At 51.7% G+C, this 21,464-nt stretch overlaps 1 protein-coding gene across 1 annotated transcript in view; it reads left to right on the top strand.

Annotated features, from left to right (window-relative positions):
- The window catches only part of GPR137B (G protein-coupled receptor 137B), a 49,538-nt gene that overhangs the window by 4,744 nt on the left and 23,330 nt on the right, over nt 1-21,464 (top strand). The window contains exon 2 of the mRNA XM_014788954.2: nt 16,826-16,875. Within this exon, the coding sequence (XP_014644440.2) occupies nt 16,826-16,875 (50 nt within the window). The remainder of the gene's footprint in view (nt 1-16,825; nt 16,876-21,464) is intronic.

Below are 21,464 nucleotides of genomic sequence, written 5' to 3'. Positions count from 1 at the left end.
GTGGGCTCCGCTTCCCCCCATTCAGCCTAGTCTTGAGCCCTATGACAAATTCCTGCCATTTCAGTAGGGTAGTTTGAGGAAGGGAAAGGAGAAGTGAACCCTCTTGGTTGGGGGAGAGATGGTGTGATTAATGGATGCTGATGCAGGAGCCAGGACTGTGCCACACCTTAGAGGGCAGCTGGGAAGCTGCGGGGGGTTATTGTGGGTGCCTGAGGCTCATGGTGGGGGGCTGTGGCTCATGATGGAGGCTGATGGCTCATGGTGGGGGCCTGAGATTCATGGTAGGGGCCTAGGGGTCATGGTGGGGGCCTGTGGCTCATGGTGGGGCCTGGGGTTCATGGAGGGGGCCTGGGGTTCATGGAGGGGGCCTGGGGTCATGGGGGGGGCCTCGGGTTCATGGAGGGGGCCTGTGGCTCATGGTGGGGGCCAGGGTCTCATGGTGGGGCCTTGGGGGTCAGGGTGGGGGCCTGGGGGTCATGGAGGGCCTGGGGCTCATGGTGGGGGCCTGGGGTTCATGGAGGGGGCCTGGGGCTCATGGTGGGGGCCTGGGGCTCATGGTGGGGGCCTGTGGCTCACGGTGGGGGCCTGTGGTTCACGGTGGGGGCCTGGGGCTCACGGGGGAGGCCTGGGGCTCACGGGGGGGCCTGGGGCTCGTGGGGGGGGCCTCTGTCTCGTGGGGGGGTCCTGTGTCTCGTGGTGGGGGCCTGGGGGTCATGGAGGGGGCCTGGGGCTCATGGTGGTGGCCTGGGGCTCATGGACGGGGCCTGGGGCTCATGGTAGGCACCTGGGGCTCGTGGTGGGCCAGCAGAGGCCTGTGAATGAGGAGGCTGTGCTGGGAGTGGAGGGAGCAGGGACCCTGTGGGCAGGGCTGGGTTTGAATCCCGGCTTTGCACCTAGCATGGCTGCCGTGGCCAGTTACTGAGCTCCCTGAGGCCGTACTGACCTTCTTCACCAGGAAAACAGAAACCGCAGTGCTCCTCCTCATCCCCCCCCCCCGCCCATGCCCAGGCTGGAGCAGGTTAAAGGAGATGCTGTCAGTGCTGCATCCCTGTGCTCCTCTCCTCCCTCAGTTAAGGCGCTCTTGCTGCATCCCCTGACAGCTGCAACCTAGGTTCTTGCTCAGACACCAAACCACAGTCCTGAAGGTCAGGCCCCAGCGCTGGCTCTGCCCTTTATCAACCCATCGTGTCATCAACATGGCTTTTACCACGAGGTTGCAACTTTTGTGTCTGTAAGATGGCAGTGCCACTTGGCCCACCCTCAGGGAGAGTATGGAAATCAGCAGTTCCTCACAGCTGAGCTCCCTAGACCGAGAGCTGAAGGGATCAGAGGTCCAGCAGCCCAGCCCTTCATCTTGCAGATGAACCAGCCGAGGCCTAGAGAATTCTAGTGACTTGTCCTGGGTCACCCAGCCGGACCTGCAGAGCCGGGACGAGGCCCAGTGTCTCTAGCTTGTGCTTGCTGCACACACCACCCACAACTCGATATGCACCACAGACCTCATCCTTGCTGTTGGGGAACTAGGAGGCAGCCGAAAATCTAGTCCAGGGCCCCTCCCTCCCCCACCAGGAAAAGGGAGGGGGTGACTTTGGGGGTAAGGGGGTCTCGCTGTGGCTCTTGGCAGTTAGTTTAATTGAGAAATGTTTACTGAATACCTATTGTGTGCCAGGCCCTAATCTAGGAGTTGTGAACAGGGAAGCTTCTAGGCCTCTTGGTGATTATGAAGTAAGAAGCTTAGGAACACACAAAGCAAGCCTTTGCCAGTCCCCAAGTACCTTATTTCAAAACTGAGATCACACAGTCACACAGGGGCAGGGAATATGCTCAGCCTCACCTCTGTGCACCACACCGATGGCCCCCTGGCCCCTGGCTCTTTGTGGTCGCTCACTGGGCTCACAGATGCCAGAGCTGTGTGTGTTTGTGTGCCTGTGTGCATGTCTCTGTGTGTGTGTGTGCACTCCTGTGTGCACCTGTGTGTGTGCCTGTGTGAGTGTGCATGCATGCCCGTGTACCTCTGTGTATGCGTGCCCTTGTGTGTGTGAGTGTGAGTGCGTGCACATGGAGTACTAGGAGAAGTTTCCGTATTGCCTTCAGTCTGCACCCACCACCAGCACCCCCAGGATGTAACTTCCTAATTTTACTTCTAAAAATTTCCCTTAAGAAGAAGCCTTCTAATTTTAACAGCCCACTTGCCCAGGATCTCCCCTCAGCGCACTAGCTTTTTAGTCTCTCTGCCCCATCATTGCTGGTTCAGTGCCATAGGGTTCACCTGCCAACTTAAGGTGAACCACATCTCGTTATTGCCCTCCGCGCTCGTGGGAACAATTAGACTCTCACGAGAAATCCACCCCCATTGACCAGAAAGCCTTGATTTCCCAACAGCAGAGGCCGAGCTGCACTGCCAGCTTTGTCCTTGTGCAACAAGCACAGAGCTGTGGCTCCTGTCCCCCTGGGGAGCCTGCGTCTGGGTCCCACACAGCCTCGTGCCCGCAGGGTTTTGCTCCCCTGCCTTTCCCCAGGTCCGACAAGCAGGGACTAGTGGGAGGCAGGGAGAGCGCACTGTCCTGAGGCTTGTTTCCTCCTCAGCTGGGTCATCCATGGCTGTGTCCAACACTCCCCCACAGAGGCCTGTGATGTGTTCCTCGTCTAAGCACCCGAGGCCCCCAGTCCCTGGGAGCTGATCACCTTTGAGGTGATGGCTGGGGCAGTGCGGTACGGGCTGACCAGAGAAGAACATGGACAAAACTGAAAGCTACTCATCCAAAGAACATCGCGAGAGAGCCTTAGGTTTGTGAAAAAAGCAAACCATGTGCTTTCCAAGACCTGCTTTCCCCAGTGGGTTCCTGTTGGGCCTGCAGTTCCCGTGTGAGGAGACGACCTCTTTCTGGTTTGTGGGTCTGCCTCTGCCCTGACTTTCTGGCAGGTCAGTTTCCGCAGGACAGAAATAGCCTCAGCAAACAGTCCAGACAATGCCTGGCACATGGGCATTCACGGAGGTCTGCAAAGGCTTGTCAATATTTTACTTGCTGTTTATCCTGTGGCTAAAGTTTAGAGTCTGTTAACCTAGGAGGTCGGATGAAGTCCAAGTGGTATTACTCTACAAATGGGTTGGTATCCTCAAACCTGTGCGTGGAGGGCTGCAATAAAGGAGGTAGCGACGGGTGCTCGCGTCAGCATTTCAGACCTGTGAGCCACATGTGGCCTCTGGTGCATATTCTTTTTTTTCAAATGTATCTTTTAAAAGATAAAAACTATTCTTAGCTCACAGGCCATACGAAAACAGGCTGTGGGCTGCACTTGGTCCTTGGGACAAGGTTAGGACAAAGCCATGTTTGTCGCTGAGCTCCTGCCCCACCTTTATTCTGTTCTTTTTGCTGGGGGCAAGTTGGAAATAGGCTTTGGCTTCTTGTTCCGTGGTTAGAGAGTGTCCTTCACTCTGAGCAAATCTTATTGATCACCTACACACAGGTATCTGGGGTCAGAGACAGTAAGTTGGGATTTCTGCCCAGAAGGTCCACTGACTCTTGGGAAGGACACAGAAACAAGAGTGCCTCAAGCCGCGTGCCACCCACAGTGCACCGAAGGGAACCTCTCCCCTGCCTGCCGGCGGCTGGGGAGACGCAGACCTGGGGCCTTGATGGGCTGGACGTCTTGTGACATCATCAGCGCCCCCCACCCCCTTTTAAGGGCAGACATACTTGCTAAGCTATGCAGTCTGTAATACACAGGGTAAATGTCTGCACACAATGGGATCAGCCCCCTAGGCTGCACCCTATCTCATATGCTGCTATCCCCGCTTCCCAGACCTAAGAGCTGTCAGAGGTCACATTCCCATCAGGTGATGGGATCGTCCATTTGTCATGCATGACCCGTGGCAGACAGGGAGAGACACGGGCAGAACGTGCGCAACAGTGGCTCCCCATGGGCCAGGCCCTGGTCAGGACCGCTCTCCTGTCCTGATGAGATGACACAAATCTGTCCATGTGGAGGTCCTGGTCCTCCCAGTTTTCACATAGTGACACAGGTTTGGACCGGAACATGAAGACTCGTTTCATTCATTCAACAAGCGTGTTTTTTAAATTGGGGTGAAATTCATGTAACATAAAATTAACCATTTTAATATGTACAACTTAGTGGCATTTAGTGCGTTCACTTTGTTATGCAACTGTTACCTCTATTCCAGAACATTTTCATCACTCCAAAAAATACTCCATACCCGTTAAACAGTCACTCCCCATTCACCCTCTCCCCAGCCCCTGGCAACCACCAATCTGCTTTCTGTCCCTATGGGTTTACCTATTCTGGATATTTCACATCAAATGAATCATACAATAAGTGGCCTTTTGTGTCTGGCTTCTCTCACTTAGCATGGTGTTTTTGAGGTTCATCCGTGTTGTAGCGTGTGTCAGTGCTTCCTTTCTTTTTAAGGCTGGGTAATACGCCATTGTCAGTGTGGACCACAGTTTGTCGACCCACTCCTCCAGTGATGGACGTTTAGGTTGCTTCATCACAGCTTTGCACATGCCTGTTGTTTTCTAGACACTGTGCAGTTCGGATTAAGGTCAAACATGGGTCTGCCTTCTTGGAACTTAGTGTTGAGCAGGGAAGATAGACTACATACATGATGTATGTCTTCTTTGTGCCATTGGCCATTACTTAGTGGCAGTCCTTACAGTGGTGACGTGAAGTGTGCGATGTTGCCAATAGAAGGTTGGGGGCTTAATTCACTCCTTCATCTCTGTGATTCTCCCTCTATGATACATGTTTTAAAAAGAATCTGTGGCTTTTGCTACTATTTAAGTGTAAGTCAAATCCGTTTGCCCTGGTTTGTTCATGGCAGCTTCCTGGGGTCCATACCAACATCAGGATGGAAGGGTGGTGCTTGGGGGAAGGCTGGTTAGCTCCCGTTCCTACCCCATGGGGCCACGCAGAGCAACTGGAATCCCTCCTCCCCTGATGCACAGCCTTGCACAGATTTGACAGCATATTTTGTGTCCTCCCTGAGTCCTTTCTGCTTGGAGTGGGACATTCTCAGTTCTGTTTGTTGTTTCTGATGGGCTGTGGGTTTGTCCCTCACCATCCCAGTTGCTGTCCCCAAAGGCCTGCCCAGTGTCCCACAGTGAGTTGGGGGCAGCTCCAGGGATAGACTGAGGTCTCGCCGCTGGTGAGCAGTTTCTGTCACCATGTTGCTTCCTCTCGAGGAGGTACCGACGGCATTTCTCTCGGGGGCAGGCTATAAGGACCATCATCTGACACTGTCTGAGTCTGTTCGGGCTACTCTTAGAGTATTATAGACGGGGGCTTAAACAACAGAAGTTTATTTCTCCCAGTTCTGGATGCTGTAAGTCCAAGATGAGGGTGTCAGCACGGCTGGGCTCTGGTGAGGGTCCTCTTCCTGTTTGCAGACTGCCAGCTTCTCCTTGTGTCTTCACGTGGTGGAGAGCCGAGAGAGAGATCTCTGGGGTCCCCTTTATAAGGGCACTAATCCCATTCAGGAGGGCTCCGCCCTCAGGATCTAATCCCCTCCCAAAGGCCCCACCTCCTCATACCATCACACTGGGGGTTAAGACTTCAGTGTATGAATTTTGGGGGGACACAACCATACAGTCTGTAACAAGTACCAAACTGCTCCCAGCAGGGCAAGAGTTCCAGGAAACCTCAGAATCCTCCTCACTTCTGAGGCAGAAAGTTATTTTGTAGGGGGAGGGGAAAAAAACAGGCATTTTCACTGCTAACTTATTTGGTAGCTTTTGCATAATTTGCTCCAAGGACCAGGGTACAGTGGTAGGACATGACACTGCTGCAGTGGCACAGAGACCTTCCTTCTTGGAGTCTTTGGGCCTGGCTCGCTAGTAAGCCCCAGCCAACCTTCCTAGGCTAAGAAGTGTGTCCTCTGTGCTATAATGTGTTACCTTATTTAAGCACATTTGGAACAATTACGGGCAGGGTGCTGGCTGGTAAACGTGAACTGCACTTGTGGCCAGAGCAGTTCAGAAACATAATAACGATAATGGTACCTTGTGTGGCCACAGCCCTTGGCATTCACGATGCTGAAGAGAGAATCCTGCTTGGGAGGCTGGTCTGCATTATTAGTCTCCACCTGCGCCAGCAAGAGTGCCCGACTCCCCCACAGGGCCTCCGCCCCATGGACTCAGCAGCCTGGGCAGGACGGGGCTGCCCCTAGGGACTGTCAGGCCTGCCTCCCTTCCCTCCTCTGACAGGTAGGCCCCACACCCCCTTAGAAGCAAGGCTGCAGCCACCGTGTGGGGTTTCACAGAGTGAGGACACAAGCTGCCCTCTGGGAAGGCACTTCATGTCATAGAGGTTTAAAAGGAGCAGGCACCTTAAGGAATGTTTATACCAGCCCTCTTATCTTACAGATAGACACTGAGGCCCAGAAAGGTGGAGAGTCCATCAGGGGCAAGCAAAGCATGTTCATGGTGGTCTGGCCAGCTGCGCCCCTGAATCTAGACACTCAGGTGACAGGAGATGACAGAAAAGCAGGGAAGCTGAAGGCCAGCGTTTGTTGTGTCTTTAGGTTGACTTTGAGGGCCTTTGAGTGGAGAGGTGCTCTCTAAGTGTCTGGGCCCCACTGCCCCTCCTCAGCTGCCTGCCCGGCCTGACTTCATCAGTACGGGCCGAGCTGGGGCTGCCTGGCTGGTGTGGGCCTGTCGGAGGGAGTAGAGGCCAGGGAGGCTCTCGTGAACCCGTGCAGGGGTGGGGGAGAGAGAGGAGCTTGGCTGGACGGGTGGGATTGGAAACTGGAGAGGAGCCCTTCAGGAAGGAGAGGAAGCAAGTGGAGATGCCTTCTCACGTGAGGCCTCCGCCCCTCCACCATTTACTGAGTGAGTGCTGGGGGCCATCCAGGTGTGAGGCCGGCTCCTGCCTCACAGGGTTCCCACTGTGACTGTGGGGGTAAGACAGGCACACACACGCACACACGCACACACACACACACACACGCCTGAGAAGGGATCTTAGGTCCCCGGTCAGCTGGACGGCACGGCACAGTGGGCCTCTCAGGAGAAGGATGACAATACTTCCGGGGAGTTCCGGGCTTTCCAGATGTTCAGAGGAAAGCAGTATTGTTGTTAGTCTTGAGATCACATGTGAAGAAGCTCGCCTGAATGCTGGGGGCTCCGTGCTCCGAGGGCCAGCGTGAGGCCAGGAGGTGAGCAGCACTCTCGCTCCTTGAGCCCTGCGCTCGCCAAGTTCAAAGGCAGGAGTTGACCTAGTGAAGACCTGACCCTGCAACCCAGTCACCTCCCGGGGGCATCTCACACCTGGCCAGCCCAGGACGCAGACAGAGGACACCTTGGCTTCAGGCTGCTGCACCCCAGAATTATGTGGCATGAACAGCATGCTCATTTTTCTTTCATGAGGTTCCATGGCTGTAAAAACGTGGACAGTCTGTGAACATAGAGTCGTCGCCCTTGCCGTCCCAGAGAGGTGACCTGAAGTGCCGGTCCCCGCTAGAGCTGTCCTTTGCTCCTCTTCAGGGATTGCTGCAGAAGGGGAGAAACCCCGCATTTGGGCTTCAGGGACTCTGATTGTCTTGTCACCTTGCTCTGGTGAGTGAGGATGCCCAGCATGTGGAAACACAGAGCAAGGCAGCTGACTAATGACTGTCACCCGGGGAGACCACGGCCGGGGTTTGCATAATTTCCCCAATATATCAGGAAGTGGGCAGCATGGGGGGGACCACAAGAGCAAATAGCAAATGTGTCAGTAGTTCCTAACCTTTTTGAGTGAGAAAGTTCCTTTTATGGTCAAGAAGGCATTTATGGTCACAGTTTAGTAGTTGTGCATTTAGAATCATGGTGTGAGAACATATACAAGGACTAATAACAACAACAGGGGCAGCAAACACATAAACACCTAGATAGTGTCTTTTAGGTGGCAGGCATTTGTCTAAGTGCTCTACATGTATTCATTCACCTCATCCTCACAAAAACCTATGAGGTGGGCACTATTATTAGTCTTATTGTACAGAAGAGATACTTGAGGCACAGGGAGGTTCGGTCACTTTTCCAAAGTCACACAGCTGTTAACTGGTGGAGCCTGGATTCAGGCCCAGGTGAGCCAGCTCCAGAGTCCACACTCTGAACCATCTTTAGATGTCTCTGTGCTGGAGATGAACACACAGCTGTGGCCTGTATGTAGTGGAATACTGTGCCTCCGAGAGAATGCGTGAACTAGAGCTGTGTGTTTCAACACCCATACATTGCAAACACATCATGATGCATGAACAAGTTGTAGAAGGGTATGGAAGATGTTAATACATTCAAATGAAGTGGAAAACCATGCAAGACAGTACTATATATTATTTGTGACTACATACATACATAGTAAAAGTATAAGCCTGCCTGGGTGTAATAACACCAAATTCAGATAGTGATTACCTCTGTGGAGGAGGGAGGGTTAGAACCAAGGGGAGATGCTGGGGACTTCAATGATATTATTTTTATTTATTAAAAACAAAACACAACTAGAACAATCATGGCAGTGTTAAAGGTTGACAGCTGTACTGTGGGTACGTGAGTATTGGCTCTGTCATTTCTTGGTGTATATGTGACATATTTTATAATAAAGTTTAAACCCACCATAAATTTGTAACATTTTTCAAATGAATTTGCATACGTACCTTTAAAAATAGTGTGTATGTGTGTGAACGAGACAGAGAGGCACACTGGTGTCTTCAGTATGGACTTCAGTTTCTTCAGGATGGTTTCCACAGACTGGACTTCAGTCTGTGCTTCGTGCACAGAGTTTCGGACCCACTCAAGGGTCTCCCGGGGCCGCAGCCCACCCACAGGCGGAACCACGGCACACAGGATCAGGTATCTGGCCTGGGCGTGGGGTTGGGAACCTGTTGAGGGTGGGAGGGTTCTGCGGTGTTCACTCTGCCTGTTCGTTTCTAAGGGGCAGCACTTCAGGGAGGGGTGGCCCAGGAGTGCAGACTCGGAGACACGGGTCTTGTTTTGCAGGGGGCTTCATAAAGCAGAATGGCTACACAGAGCAATTCTGAATCAAGTGCAAGTCTGGAAGCATAGTGCTGCATTTAGTCGTCACTGACGCTGCCTCTGGGGACAGAAGAGGTGACTTTTGTTTAGTTTTGCTGAATGCACAAGGAACACTCTCATACGCACAAAGAATAGTGTGGGACATTTCTGCCAGAAGCAGCCAACATGACATTAGGAAAAATGATTGTAAGACAGCGAATGCCAACTTGAGTTAGTAGGAGAAAAACAGGCAGGCCGGAGTTCAAAGGGTGGGAACAGAATTGCTGAGACATTCAGAGGCTGGAATTTATTGTGGGGGGAGCAGGGTTCAGCAGCTGCTTCTAGAGCTTTTCTGTGACGGTCGAAGCAAGTACGTCATATACCAGTCTCTGGGCCCTCCTGCGTCATCTGAGAGGTGGAGGGCCTGGGGTCACTGAGAGGACACTGAGCTGCCCATGGTGGGCGGTGAGGGGGCCGGGCCCCATGCTGGGAGAGGGCAGAGCCGGGAACCAGGGCAGCCCCACACCGGCCCTGGGGGTGACTTCCAGCTTCGCTTCATGCCCACCTGGAATCAGTGCTCAAACGAGAATCAGAGGAGCCAGGATCACTCACAGCGGCATCCTCAAACCTGAGTGAAATCTTCGGAGTCACCTAGCTTTCCTCTCCCTGGCATTAGTTCTGGGTAGGACTTTTTAAAGAAGTGTGATGCTGAGACCAAAAGGAATTTGTGATTGGGGAAAAATGCTTCATTTCCACAAGATGACAGGAGTTTCCGATGGAAGCTGTTGCCTATTTCTGCTGTCTTCTGACCTGCTCCCCGCCCCTGCCTCCCATCCCTTCACCACCCCGGGGCAACTCGTGAAGAAACCTGGTGTTTTCCGAGGGGAGGGAGGCTGGACCCTGCTGTCCTCTCCTTCCGACTCTTCATTTTTTCCCCAAGAAGAGGCTGGGACTCTCCCTTCCCCTTGAGGTTCCAGCCTGACCTCCCCATGCCCTTGGGCCCCCTGTCGGGGAGCAGGCGGCCACCTCCCTCTGCTGTCCCCTGAACTCCCTCAACCCCCTCCTTCCTGCCTCAGTTTCCCAGCCCATGTGCCTCCCTCCCCGGGGCACCCTCCTCCGCACCCCTGCCCTCCTGCCTCTCCCTCCCTCTGCTCTGCCTTTCTGGGGCCCAGGGCCGTCTTCATTATGTTTGGTCTCCCAGTCTTAAAAACAAGGTCCTGATCCCTTGAATGATCTCTTTTTCATTTCACAAACACGTCCGTGAAGAGAAGCTTATGCTCTAGAATTGACTCAGCGCCTGCACTTCCTCCTCCTGCAGTCCAGCGTCTGCCCACTTCCCCTCCCCGTCTGCCGGGCTCCCCACATTTATTCCCTGAACCCTGTGCAGCTTCGGTCACCCTGACTGGCCCCGACCCAGGCCTCTCTCTCCCGGCCTCTCAGGCCTGACTGCCTAGCTCTGGGCCTGCTCCTCGCTTCCTTTCTACTCCTTTATATTGAGTGAGACATAATTCACACACACATAATTCACAGTCTATACAATCCCCCATTTCAACTGTGCTACATTCATAGAGTTGTGCAACCAACCGTCACCACCGTCAATTTTAGAATGTTTTTATCAAAAGAAACCATGACGCTATTAGCTCTCACTGCCCATTTCTTCCCAGCCCCCCAGACCTAGGCAGCCACTCATCTATGTTTTGTCTCTGATTTGCCTTTAAACCTACACTTTGTTTTCATCTTCCCTCTCAACTCAGAGTCAGCCCCTCTCCTTCTGATCCCCACTCCTGGCCCCTCTCGTAAAGCACACATCTGATTTCTAATTGTATGAATTCTACTGAAAACTCTCTGCACTCTCTTACCCAGGGAAGTGCGCGTTCCTTATCTGGGTTCACACTGCTGCTTCCCAGCCTGGGCTTGCGTCCCAGCCTAGCCTTCCTGCTGCCCACCCTGCCCTCCCCAGGGCTACCAGGCTTCCCTCAGGCTGCCTCCTCCCTTCCTGCCTCAGTTTCCCAGCCCATGTGCCTCCCTCCCCGGGGCACCCTCCTCCGCCTCCTCATGCTTCCTCACACCTCTCCATACCTCCTGACAGCTCCCCACACCTCCCATATCTCCTCACACCACCTCACATCTCTCCACACTACCCCACTGCTTCTCACAGCTCCCCACATCACCTCACATCTCCCAAACCACCTCACACCTCCCCATACCACTTCACACCTCCTCACACCTCCCCACACATCCTCATATCTTTTTATACCTTCTCACACCTCCACACACCACTTAACACCTCCACATACCACCTCACACCTCTCCATACCACCTTACAGCTCCTCACACCCTTCCCACGCCACCTCACATCTCCCACACCACTTCACACCTCCCCACTACCTCACACCTCTCCATACCTCCTGACAGCTCCTCACACCACCTCACACCTTTCCACACCACCCCACTGCTTCTCACAGCTCCACACATCACCTCACATCTCCCATACCACCTCACACCTCCCCACACCAGCTCACACCTCCTCACACTTCTCCACACATCCTCACACCTTTTTATACCTTCTCACACCTCCACACGCCACTTCACACCTCCACACGCCACTTCACACCTCCACATACCTCCCATACCACCTCACACCTCTCCATAGCACCTCACAGCTCCTCACACCTCCCCACACCCCCCACATCTCACACCACCTCACATCTCCCACACCACTTCACACCTCCCCACACTACCTCACACCTCTCCATACCTCCTCACAGCTCCTCACATTTCCTCACACCACCTCACATCTCCTCACACCAGCTCACATCTCCCACACCACCTCACCTCCCCACACCAGCTCAAACCTCCTCACACCTTTCCACACGTCCTCACACCTTTTTATACCTTCTCACACCTCCACACACCACACCTTCACATACCTCCCATACCACCTCACACCTCTCCATAGCACCTCACAGTTCCTCACACCTCCCCACACCGCCTCACATCTCCCACACCACTTCACACCTCCTCACACCACTGGCACGTCTGTGTCTTGTTGTGAGTTTCTTGAGGTCAGGGACCAGCTTTTCCTTATTTTCACAAGTCTTGAGTCCACATTCAGTGCTCAGTGTCAGATGACCCGTCGTGAACACCACCAATCTGAATGTGGGGACAATTCAAATTTTTATCCGGCATTATTTGTTCCTAACCACTCACACAAACCCAGTCTTCCTCCTTTCTGATTTTGTGGCTCTGCTTTTGCACTGAGCAGGCAGAGCCTGTGCTGTCAGTAGCTCTGTAAACTATGAAGGAGTAATTAATCTTTGTCCATCTCCCCCTCAGGAGCTATCTCCTCCCAGCCGAGTTCCTGCTGAGGTCAGTGGGAGCCAGTGCAGACTGTAGGAGATGGGCAGCCCGATAAGAGATCCCGGTGGCCAGAGAGCAAGAGTTAGCCCAGGAGGGTTAGCTCCAGTTCTGGGCACCACTCAATCTTCAGTGAAGCCTCTTGGAGCACAGACGGGGGTGGGGGTGGGGTGGGAAGGAGAGTTTGGATTTTTTTTTTTTTTGAAAACGTGGTCCAGACATTTATGCACTTTAATAAGGGCAAAAATTATACTGTAATTACAAAAATATATATATCAGTTTAAAATGCCAGGAATTAAAATACAACTTTAAGGAACTTAAGTTTAAGGATTAACTTGAAGGATAAAGGAAGGGTTTCTAGGCACAGCTTGAATAGGCCCTGTTGAATTCAAGACATATACTTGCCACGAATTATAAACAGATCGTGGTCAGAGCTTTTATTTTGTTGTCGTCCTCACCTTTGCCTTTGGCTGAGAGAGGGTCATGTGATTTACTTAATATCAGATTGTGCCCTACCTGGTGATCACTCTTCCTCCGGGCGGAGACGTGGACTTAACGATGGTATGAGTTTGAGTTTTGTGGGGTTTCCCCATCATTTACTGCTCAAGTCATTGTACCAGGTGGGGCCCACAGTGCTACCTTTCGGGTAGAATGCTTAACTTTATGGGCCCTCGTGCTCCGTGAGGTGTCCGTGTTGTGCTTGGTTGGTGTTCGTGTTCCCAGGGGGATAGGCTGAGTATCACTTTAGAGTTGTCGTTACTTCTCATTTGTTGTGGTTATTAGTACTATTATTGTCATTGTTACTATTATTAAGGCTGCAGTGAACATTCATCCCCCTGTGCTTAGTGCCACAGGGCAATGTTTCCCAAACTCTGTTCCCAGGGACCCTAGTTGGGAAGACCTTAAGTGGACAAATAAGTTTGGAAGACTGCTGCAGACCATGTATTTCACTAAAGGTTTGCAACATAGATTAGCCTCTTCAAGGCCCTGGGAATTCCTGCAGGAAAAAACTATTTAGCCTAGCAGTTTCTAAATTTGGTCACATGATGCTTATTTCCAGTAACATTTATTAATTCCCGGTTCTGTGGGAACACCTTGAGAAGCCCTGCCTCTAATAAATTCTTACAAGTGGAATTGTTAGGGCAAAGCATATCATTGTTTATGAGGCTCAAATGCTGGAACAAATATTTGACAGTGATGGCTGGGAACGCTGTCCGTCATCATATTCCAGGAACGGTGTTCTGGGGTCCAGGCTGGCCTTAGAGGCCATCCTGCCACACCCGTTCAGTCCGCCTGCCACCAAACGTGTGGATGGAGCTGCAGGGGCCAGGAGCTCTGGGAGGTAAAGAAACGTCTTGTTTCGTTTATAAAGGAGGATGGTGGGTAGGTGGGCTGCACTTCCAGTTGGGAGTGTTCACCTGCTTTGTAGCTCTTGGCTCGCTGTATCATTCTGCGGGTCCCGGGCCCCGAAGACCCAGCACTGGCCAAGTGGTGGCTGGGAGCTGGGAGCCTAGTTAGCCGTGAGTTGACCCTGATCCACCCATACTCTCTCGTGCCGTCCCCTGTGACCAGGAGCTGCACGTGCAAGATGGGGCAACAGGTGGCCAAGGAATGGAGAACAGGTGATGTGTGCCCACCATGAGGCAGAGCCCGTGACTTGCAAATCAGCTCCCTGTGCTCTGACCAGTGGAGGCTAGAGCCTTTCTGGTTTGCATCTGCCCTTTTCATTTCCTCTGTCCAAGTCTCACCTCTCCAGTAGGACTATAAGCCTGTTGAAGGCAGGACTGGGCATATTTTTCTTTAATTCCTGACAGCACTTTGCACAGAGCTGTGTCCATAGGACGAGGGCCCGGGTTGGACCCCCGCCTGGGGATCCCGTCCCATGGAGTGCCCTGTGGGTGGTTCCTGAAGTGCGGTGAGAGGCCACGTGTCTAAGAGTGAACTGAGTGACTTGAACTGAAGTGACCTGCCCCTGAGTCAGCCCCCCTAAGTGTGGCAAAATACTAGGACAGTATTTGCATATTTCCTTGACAAGGTCAAACGCTTATTTAAAATACTGTAGTCTCTTCTCTTCACTTTGATTCATGTCTGTGAAGAAGTCAGTTATTAAAAGCGAGATGGCCAAGTCCTGTTTAACACAAGAGCGTTCTTCTGAGAGCATTATTACATGTTGCATGAATCAGTGTTATATTTTGTAACAGAACTTTGGAGTCAAGTATTAATCTATTCCTTGTCCCTAAGAGAGGTTGTTTTGTAACGTTTCTCCTTCTTATGGGCTGCAGAGAAATGCCAAAGGTGATGTGACTTGCCAAAAATCCCATGGGAGGTTGTCAGATAAAGCTGCACTCGGGACCCCTGTAGAGTAAGGGTGTTGTACTCACACCATCTATTTGTGTTATTACCAGATATTTTAGTTTATTTATTATATAAACCCCTGCCTCTTCCCTCCTTCCAGAAAGGATTTAGAACAGAGACAAAACTCATGTCAAAAACCAGATAATTCTTCCACCAGGGATGGCTCTGAAAATGTGTTTTCAAAAACAGGGGAGGTGGATTTGCTTGTTGTAAAATCTGTAGGAATTCCTGTGGTTCCTCTCTCCCCCAGATGTGGATTCTGTGGGTTAGAGTCCTCCGTTGGCAGCACAGCATTGGGGTGTGAGTGCGTCCCTGTGGGACTGACTGGGGACTTCAAGCTTCCCGATCTGCATTCTTAGCACCATACCTGACTCGCCTGGTGTCGTCTGATTATTGCCATTGCGTATTTCAGTGTGTTTTAAATTAGTGATTGCAGAGCTATTCAACAATATTAGGTCAGGCAGTTTCCTTCTCTTTAGATCAGTATTTCTCACAAGGGGGTCCTTGGGCTAGCTGAATCACAATCAGGCAGGGTGGGGAGCTTGGCATCTCTGAAGGTGGGGCCCTGGGGCTTGCATCTTTAACAAGTTCCCCGGGTGATTCTTGTGCACATGTAAGTAAGTAAAAACCATGACTGAAGGTCCGCAGAAGGTCTTCTAAAAGGTTCCCAAAGGGAAATGGCTTCTCCTACTGCATCTGGGTTCTGGGAATTGGGCCATAGAGTCATCGCAGAGGGTCCCCACCCCTCGTAACGTCTGCACCAGCAGACTTGGCCAGGCACTTGGGATCCACCGAGGGTTTTCCTGGGATTACTTTCAACTATCCCTCCAGCAAACCAGTTTCTCACTGCTTCCTCCTCAGATAGGGGGCAACAGGATCTAACCCCTTTGTGCCCCCGGGTCCCCGAGCTGCCTGACTCTCTTCTCTCCCACCTGCCAGGCCCATACTCCCTACCTGTTTCCTTGGCCTTTACTCCTTATGGCTTAGGTAATTCCACCGCAGGCAGTGTTTCCCCACTGCTTAGACAAGTATTTGCAGGGGCTGAGCAAATCCCGAGGGAGGTACCAAGTGCAAAGAGAGCTGAGAGCACGAGTGACTGGGGATTAGGGAGGAGAGGTGGGACCAGGAGGGGGACTGGGAGGACGGTGGGTTCCCAGAGGGACATCGCAGCCCGTGGGGCCAGCAGAGGAAAGGCTGAGGCCGAGGGGTGTTTAGGAACTCCGTGCAGGGGAGCGTGCTTGGAAGCAGGAATGCAGGTCTTCTCATGCTCCCCAGACCATCTCTGAAAAAAGGTCCTCTCTTCTCCACTCTTCCATACCCTTTCTTTCCTTCTCCCAGTGCTGCTCCCCCCACCCCCAACACCAGGGATCCAGGATGGCAGATGATGAGCGCCTGTGCTGCTGTTCCACTTACTCCGTCAGCCCCCATCCCGCCCCCCGACACCCTGGCGACCCACCTGGGCCTGCCTCCGAAACTCCTTGCACACACTGGGAACACAGCCACGTCATTGGGGCTGGAGCTGATACCTACTTCTGTCTCCTCTTCACCTTCTCAAAGGCTCCACCAGGCTGGCCGCTGCGCCCTCACGGGCGCGTTAGCAATTGTACAGGCTGCTGAGGTTCTGGAGAAATTCCAACACGCAACCTTTCTCCTACAGAAAACGATCGAGTTTGAGACTTCCATAATCCGGAGACATTTTGAGTGTGCTGCAAAGTTTGAGGCCTGGGTAAACGGACACTTGTATGCAAACAATGTTAATTTGGTGCCATTGAAAATTCTAATAAAGTGTAAGGGTGGACTGTTTTTCTCTAGAAGTATAGGCTCAAATGTGAATCTGAAAATAAGAGAAGTACTTGGCAGTGGTAGACCAGTAATACTTTTACTTTTTTTTTTTTTTTTTTACCATTTTTAAATACCTTTACTTTTAAAATTGTATGCACAGCTTAAAAAAATGTGTACCTTAACAAACTTTCTCAGAAAGCAGTCATCTCAATTTCAGAAACTGTGCCCAGCCTGGGCATGAAGGGAAAGGGGAATTCCAAGCGATGAGATCAGTGTGTTGGTGTCAGCCTATTGTGTCCCCAACTTGCCATGTTTTTCTGTCATTGCAGGTGATTTTCAAAGCCAAGTCAAAATATTCTCCAGAATTACTCAAATACCGGTAAGTACCCCGGGGCATTTCTCTCTGTGATGGCGGGTGAAAGACTCACATTGACCCTGTTTCTACTGCTGGGGTTTGCACACATCTCGCCGTTGTGAGCTGCCGGAAACAGTCCTGCTTGCTGAGGGTTGGACTGCAGGCATCGTATCCGTTGCCCGTAAGAGTCAGCTCACTGCATCACCGCCTACTAGGTCTTGCAGCATATTTAACTTGTTTAGAAAGGAGCCTGGTGCCTTTCACGGCCATCGGAAAGTAGAGGGGAATGCAGCAATGCATGCTGCATCTGAACCTTCCGGAGAGCCCCACAGAAGGAAGAAGGGTTCCCTGAAGATGCCAGCCCCTGGCCAGGTGTCCCCTCTGGGTGCAGGTGCAGCCATGGTAGAGCCGTGTGCCCGCAGCCCTGCCCTCCACCTGGTGGCCTGACCCACTTCGTCTCTGCTGCTGACTGCTGGTAGGCTCTGTTTTCCGGAACTCCACAGTCCGTTGTGCGGTTACCATAACTCGCCACACAGCTGCTCATTTGGATCTCCATCCACATCCGGCGAATGTATCTTTGACTGTTTAGTACTCAGTTAAGCTCCTGAGGCGAAGTGTGGTCTGTGTCCTTGAGAAGTACACACTCTGTAAAGATGTCCTAAACAACACAGAAACTCGTAGGATCAGGCAAAGCAGCATACGTGACCTGTTGAGAGCGTGGGCAGTCTCTGCCGCGGACCGCTGTGGACTGTGGGAGTCACCGCAATTTTGTAGAAGCAGCCTGTGTATGGGTGAACAGGAGAGGCTTGTGATCTGGAAGGGAACACCTTAAATCTCGTGCCAAATTTATGTGAAGACATGCGTATGCATGTTTTTCCTGTGCAGAGGATCCATAGTTTTCCCTAAATTTTCAAAGAGTGTGACTCCCCCACAACAGCCTGGTCAGACTGGCCGGAGGGGCAAGGGAGACAGGGCGTCCAGAAGGTGTGAGTTGGGGCAGGCCTGATGTCCCTGCCCGGGAGAGCTCCGCTGCCACGGGCAAGCATTTCTGGAAAGGCGACTTTGACCAGTTATCTTCTTGAGTCAAAATGAAAATTTTGTTATTTTAAAAATACGTAAAAATGTGTACATATTATATTTTATTGAAATATATATCATCTTAAATTGTATATTTTAATCCCCATCTTATATCCAAGGAAACTGAAGTTCAGGAAGTTAGGTGACAGTACTCTGGCCAGGAGACGAGTAGTGAGACTCGTGGTGCCATGCTTTATTTTTCACCTGATCTGCAGTCTCCCTTCACTACTTTTTGGGTGGTTTGGGTCATGTTTCTACCAGACTGTTCAGCTGGGACTTCAGAGTGCACCATGGATGATGTTGGTGCTAAGGAGGACAGGCGACAGTAGCAAGTCCAAGTAGACGATTCCCTCCCTTCTCTCATAGGAAAAAAGCTGGCCTTTCCTCTTTATCCATAATTCTGGCCCTCCGTCCCCTCGCCCGGAAATGTAGATCAGCTGGGGGGACTGGGGAGCAGAGAATGAGTAAAGATTGGGGGGAGGGGAGAATGTCCTGGTTGGATAATGGAGCCAATCTTACCTTGGAAATGGTTCGTTGAGGCTGGGGTAATGAGGTGTTTTCTAGAAGGGAAATATGAAAGCACTGGTGGGAAAGGAAGACTGTTTTCAACCTCTGAGCACTTGGGGGATGGGGTCTTTCAGGTGGGAAGATGCATGAGAGGATGTGAGCATGGGGACAGTACTTGACCTGTGCACCAAAGCACAGACAGCCCGAGAGGCTGTGCTGGTGTGTGTGACTGCTTTGACTGGGAGGGGATCTGCGGAGGTGAAGGGGGAAGTAGGGGAGAAATACACTGGGTCCAGATATTAGAAGTGGGATGTGTGGGCCAGAGAAACTAAGAATTTCTTGAAGCCAGGAGGGTGAAGTTTCAATGGGAGAAGTCTGTTAACTCAGATCTAGTAACTTAGTTGCCAAGTGTAAAGAAATCCTGGGAGTTGTTCATAGTTAGGCACATCTTTAGTCTCCTCTATTTAATTCCCCATTTCTCTTCAGCCAGAGGCCACTGTAGATATTTCAGGCCACGATTTATCCCTTGAAATGCTTTGATATTTTGGCTTCAGGATAGCCTGGCTTCCCTCATTTAATCACAACGCATTTGAAATGCATCACAAGCCATTAGTCTAGAGCTAGTTGAAACTTCCCACCCCAAGCTACTCCGATAGCAAGTCTGTGTTCTTGAAGATAACTTATGTTCAACCCAGGCAAGAACCCCTTTACTTTCTGCTTACCGTCCCCCTTTCACTAACACATCTACCAGCTCTGAGTGTTGCTGGAGTTGGTGCCCATTTGACTCGGTTTTTCTCTTTCTCAGTCTATATTTTTTAATCTTTGGCTTGGGAAATGGGAACACGGGGTGTGCGAGTGCTCAAAAGTAACTTTGATTTTAAACATTTTCAACTGTTTTCCTTCCATTTTTAATTTTTTTTAATAAATAAAAAATATAACAAGCCGGGCTTTGCTGACATAACAGGCTTTTGTTTAGCAGGTGGTCCTGTAGGCTGAGAGAGTAGGATTTGATAGAAATCAGGGGCAAGGTGGTTTTAGGCAGAAAAATCAGCTTGTGTGAAGACAGGGAGGTGGGGACATCTGTACGGGTTTGGGGACTGTGGGTAGATTGGTTTAATGAGCACATGGGTGCCCATAAATGGGTCTGGCCCTACAGTGCAGGGGATTGGAGGGTGCAAGGGTGGGGTTTAGGGCAGAGGTGGATTAGGAAACTGTGACATTAGTTCTAGCTAGAAGGTGTGTGGTGGTGAGGATGGGAAAGGGGCACAGGTAGGAGAGTGGGAATAAAGAATCTGTTGAACCTCACAACTGATTAAATGGGGGTGGTGTCGGGGGTGGAATCAAAGAAGATCTTTACAGTTTAGGAATCTGTGAAAAATTATGGTGGAATTGTGGTTATTAGGAAAACTCAGAGACATGCTGGAGGAGGAGCGTTAGGAATTGAGTTTTGGACATGGCCTGAGTGACAAGGCGTCAAAGGCAGGCTGTCTGGAGCAGGAGTCTGGACTTAGGACAGAGGCAGCCGCCCGAGACGAGCTTTTTGAACATGGTCGTACAAAAGCTGTAACTGAAGCCGTAGAAGGGAACGTATTTCCCCTGGAAGAGGGTGTGGAGGGGAGAGCCACGGGGGAAAGACGACGAGGAAGAGGAACCAGGGGCTCTCCAGGGGCAGGCTGAGGTGGGGGGAGAATGAGGGCCGGGAGGAGGGCTGTGGAGCGAAGGGAGGGCAGCTCCGGGAAGGTGGGGAAGGTTGGTGGCTGGGAGTTTAGTGAGTAGGTTATGGGGGCTCGGGGACCGGCAGAGCCCATTTACAAGGAGGAGTATCTGTGGAGGAAGTAATGATGAGAGGAAGTGAAGCCTTTTTCTGGAAGTTGCTGTTGATGGAAGGAGAGGCTCCTGTGAGGCTCTGTGGGGTGACGTCAGAGGAGAGAGTGAGGCACCAGGCGCAGGACCCCGTGAAGTCTCTCAGCAGCTCCTTGAGACAGGAGGGGAGGTGTCACCTCCGCTTCACAGAGGAGGACACGGCTCCCAGAGTGGCCAAGAGCCTCTCCTGATATCGCGACTCTGTCTCCCACGCCGACTTCTCTGTCACGCAGGGCAGATGACGGCAGGACAAGGGGAAGGAAGGAGGGTGGAGTGGCGGCTTGGTCGCCGTTGTGTGATAGTCCAAGATGGAAAGGGCGGCAGGGAGCCACGCCACACGTGCAGTCGTGGGCACCGCACCGTCTGGGTGGTGAGTTATGCCTGGCTTCCTTGCCTTTACCCTTTGGTACTTTCCCAACGTCCTCTAGCGGTCATGTATTACTTTTATAATAAAGAAAGAGGAATGAGAATTTGTATCCACAAAAGTATTGAAAACGACACCTATGAGGAGTCATCTGGAAAAGCTAAATGTCCAGATTGTGCTTTTTCCGGAGGCTTGTTGCTGTCACATGGGTAGAAAGTGTGTGCACACACCAGCAAAGGTCCAGAAACAATAGGGCCAATTCCGGGAACTGGATGTTTCCAACCTTGTGTGTTTTTCACAAAAACACAGCACACAGTGATAAAACAATAAAAAATAGGGCTTTCAGGGTACCAGAATGCAGATATTTGGTGACTCCCAAATGATCCTGCCTTTGTCTCTCTCTCCATGCTCGATTTCCCCCATCACTGTGAAAACGTGGAGGGGAACAAATAAAGATCATAATAATTTACCGTGAGCCAGGCGCTGTGCTGACTGCCCCCCATGCGTTGTTTCCCCTGGCCCTCTCAGCAGCCCTTCGAGACCGGCACAGAACTCCCGCCTCACGTGGTATAGAGGAGGAAGCTCAGGCTTGGCCTGGTTAGGTCCTTGGCGCAAGGTCACATGCAAATTGCATAATTTCCTGATGAAGGCACACCACAGGGTTTACCGTAGACTGCAGGAAGAGAAGAAACAGTCCTGCATTGAATGAACACTGTCCACGTTGCAAGGTGCTCCTGATCTTAGCAATGTGCAAGTGTGACGCAGAGTGTCCTAGACTTGAAGCATAGGGCAGGGGTACTGA

The sequence above is a fragment of the Ceratotherium simum genome, chromosome 6 (genome assembly GCF_057802395.1).
Source record: "Ceratotherium simum simum isolate JZ-2026a chromosome 6, ASM5780239v1, whole genome shotgun sequence".
Classification (NCBI taxonomy): Eukaryota; Metazoa; Chordata; class Mammalia; order Perissodactyla; family Rhinocerotidae; genus Ceratotherium; species Ceratotherium simum.
This window is presented reverse-complemented; position numbering and strand designations above follow the sequence as displayed.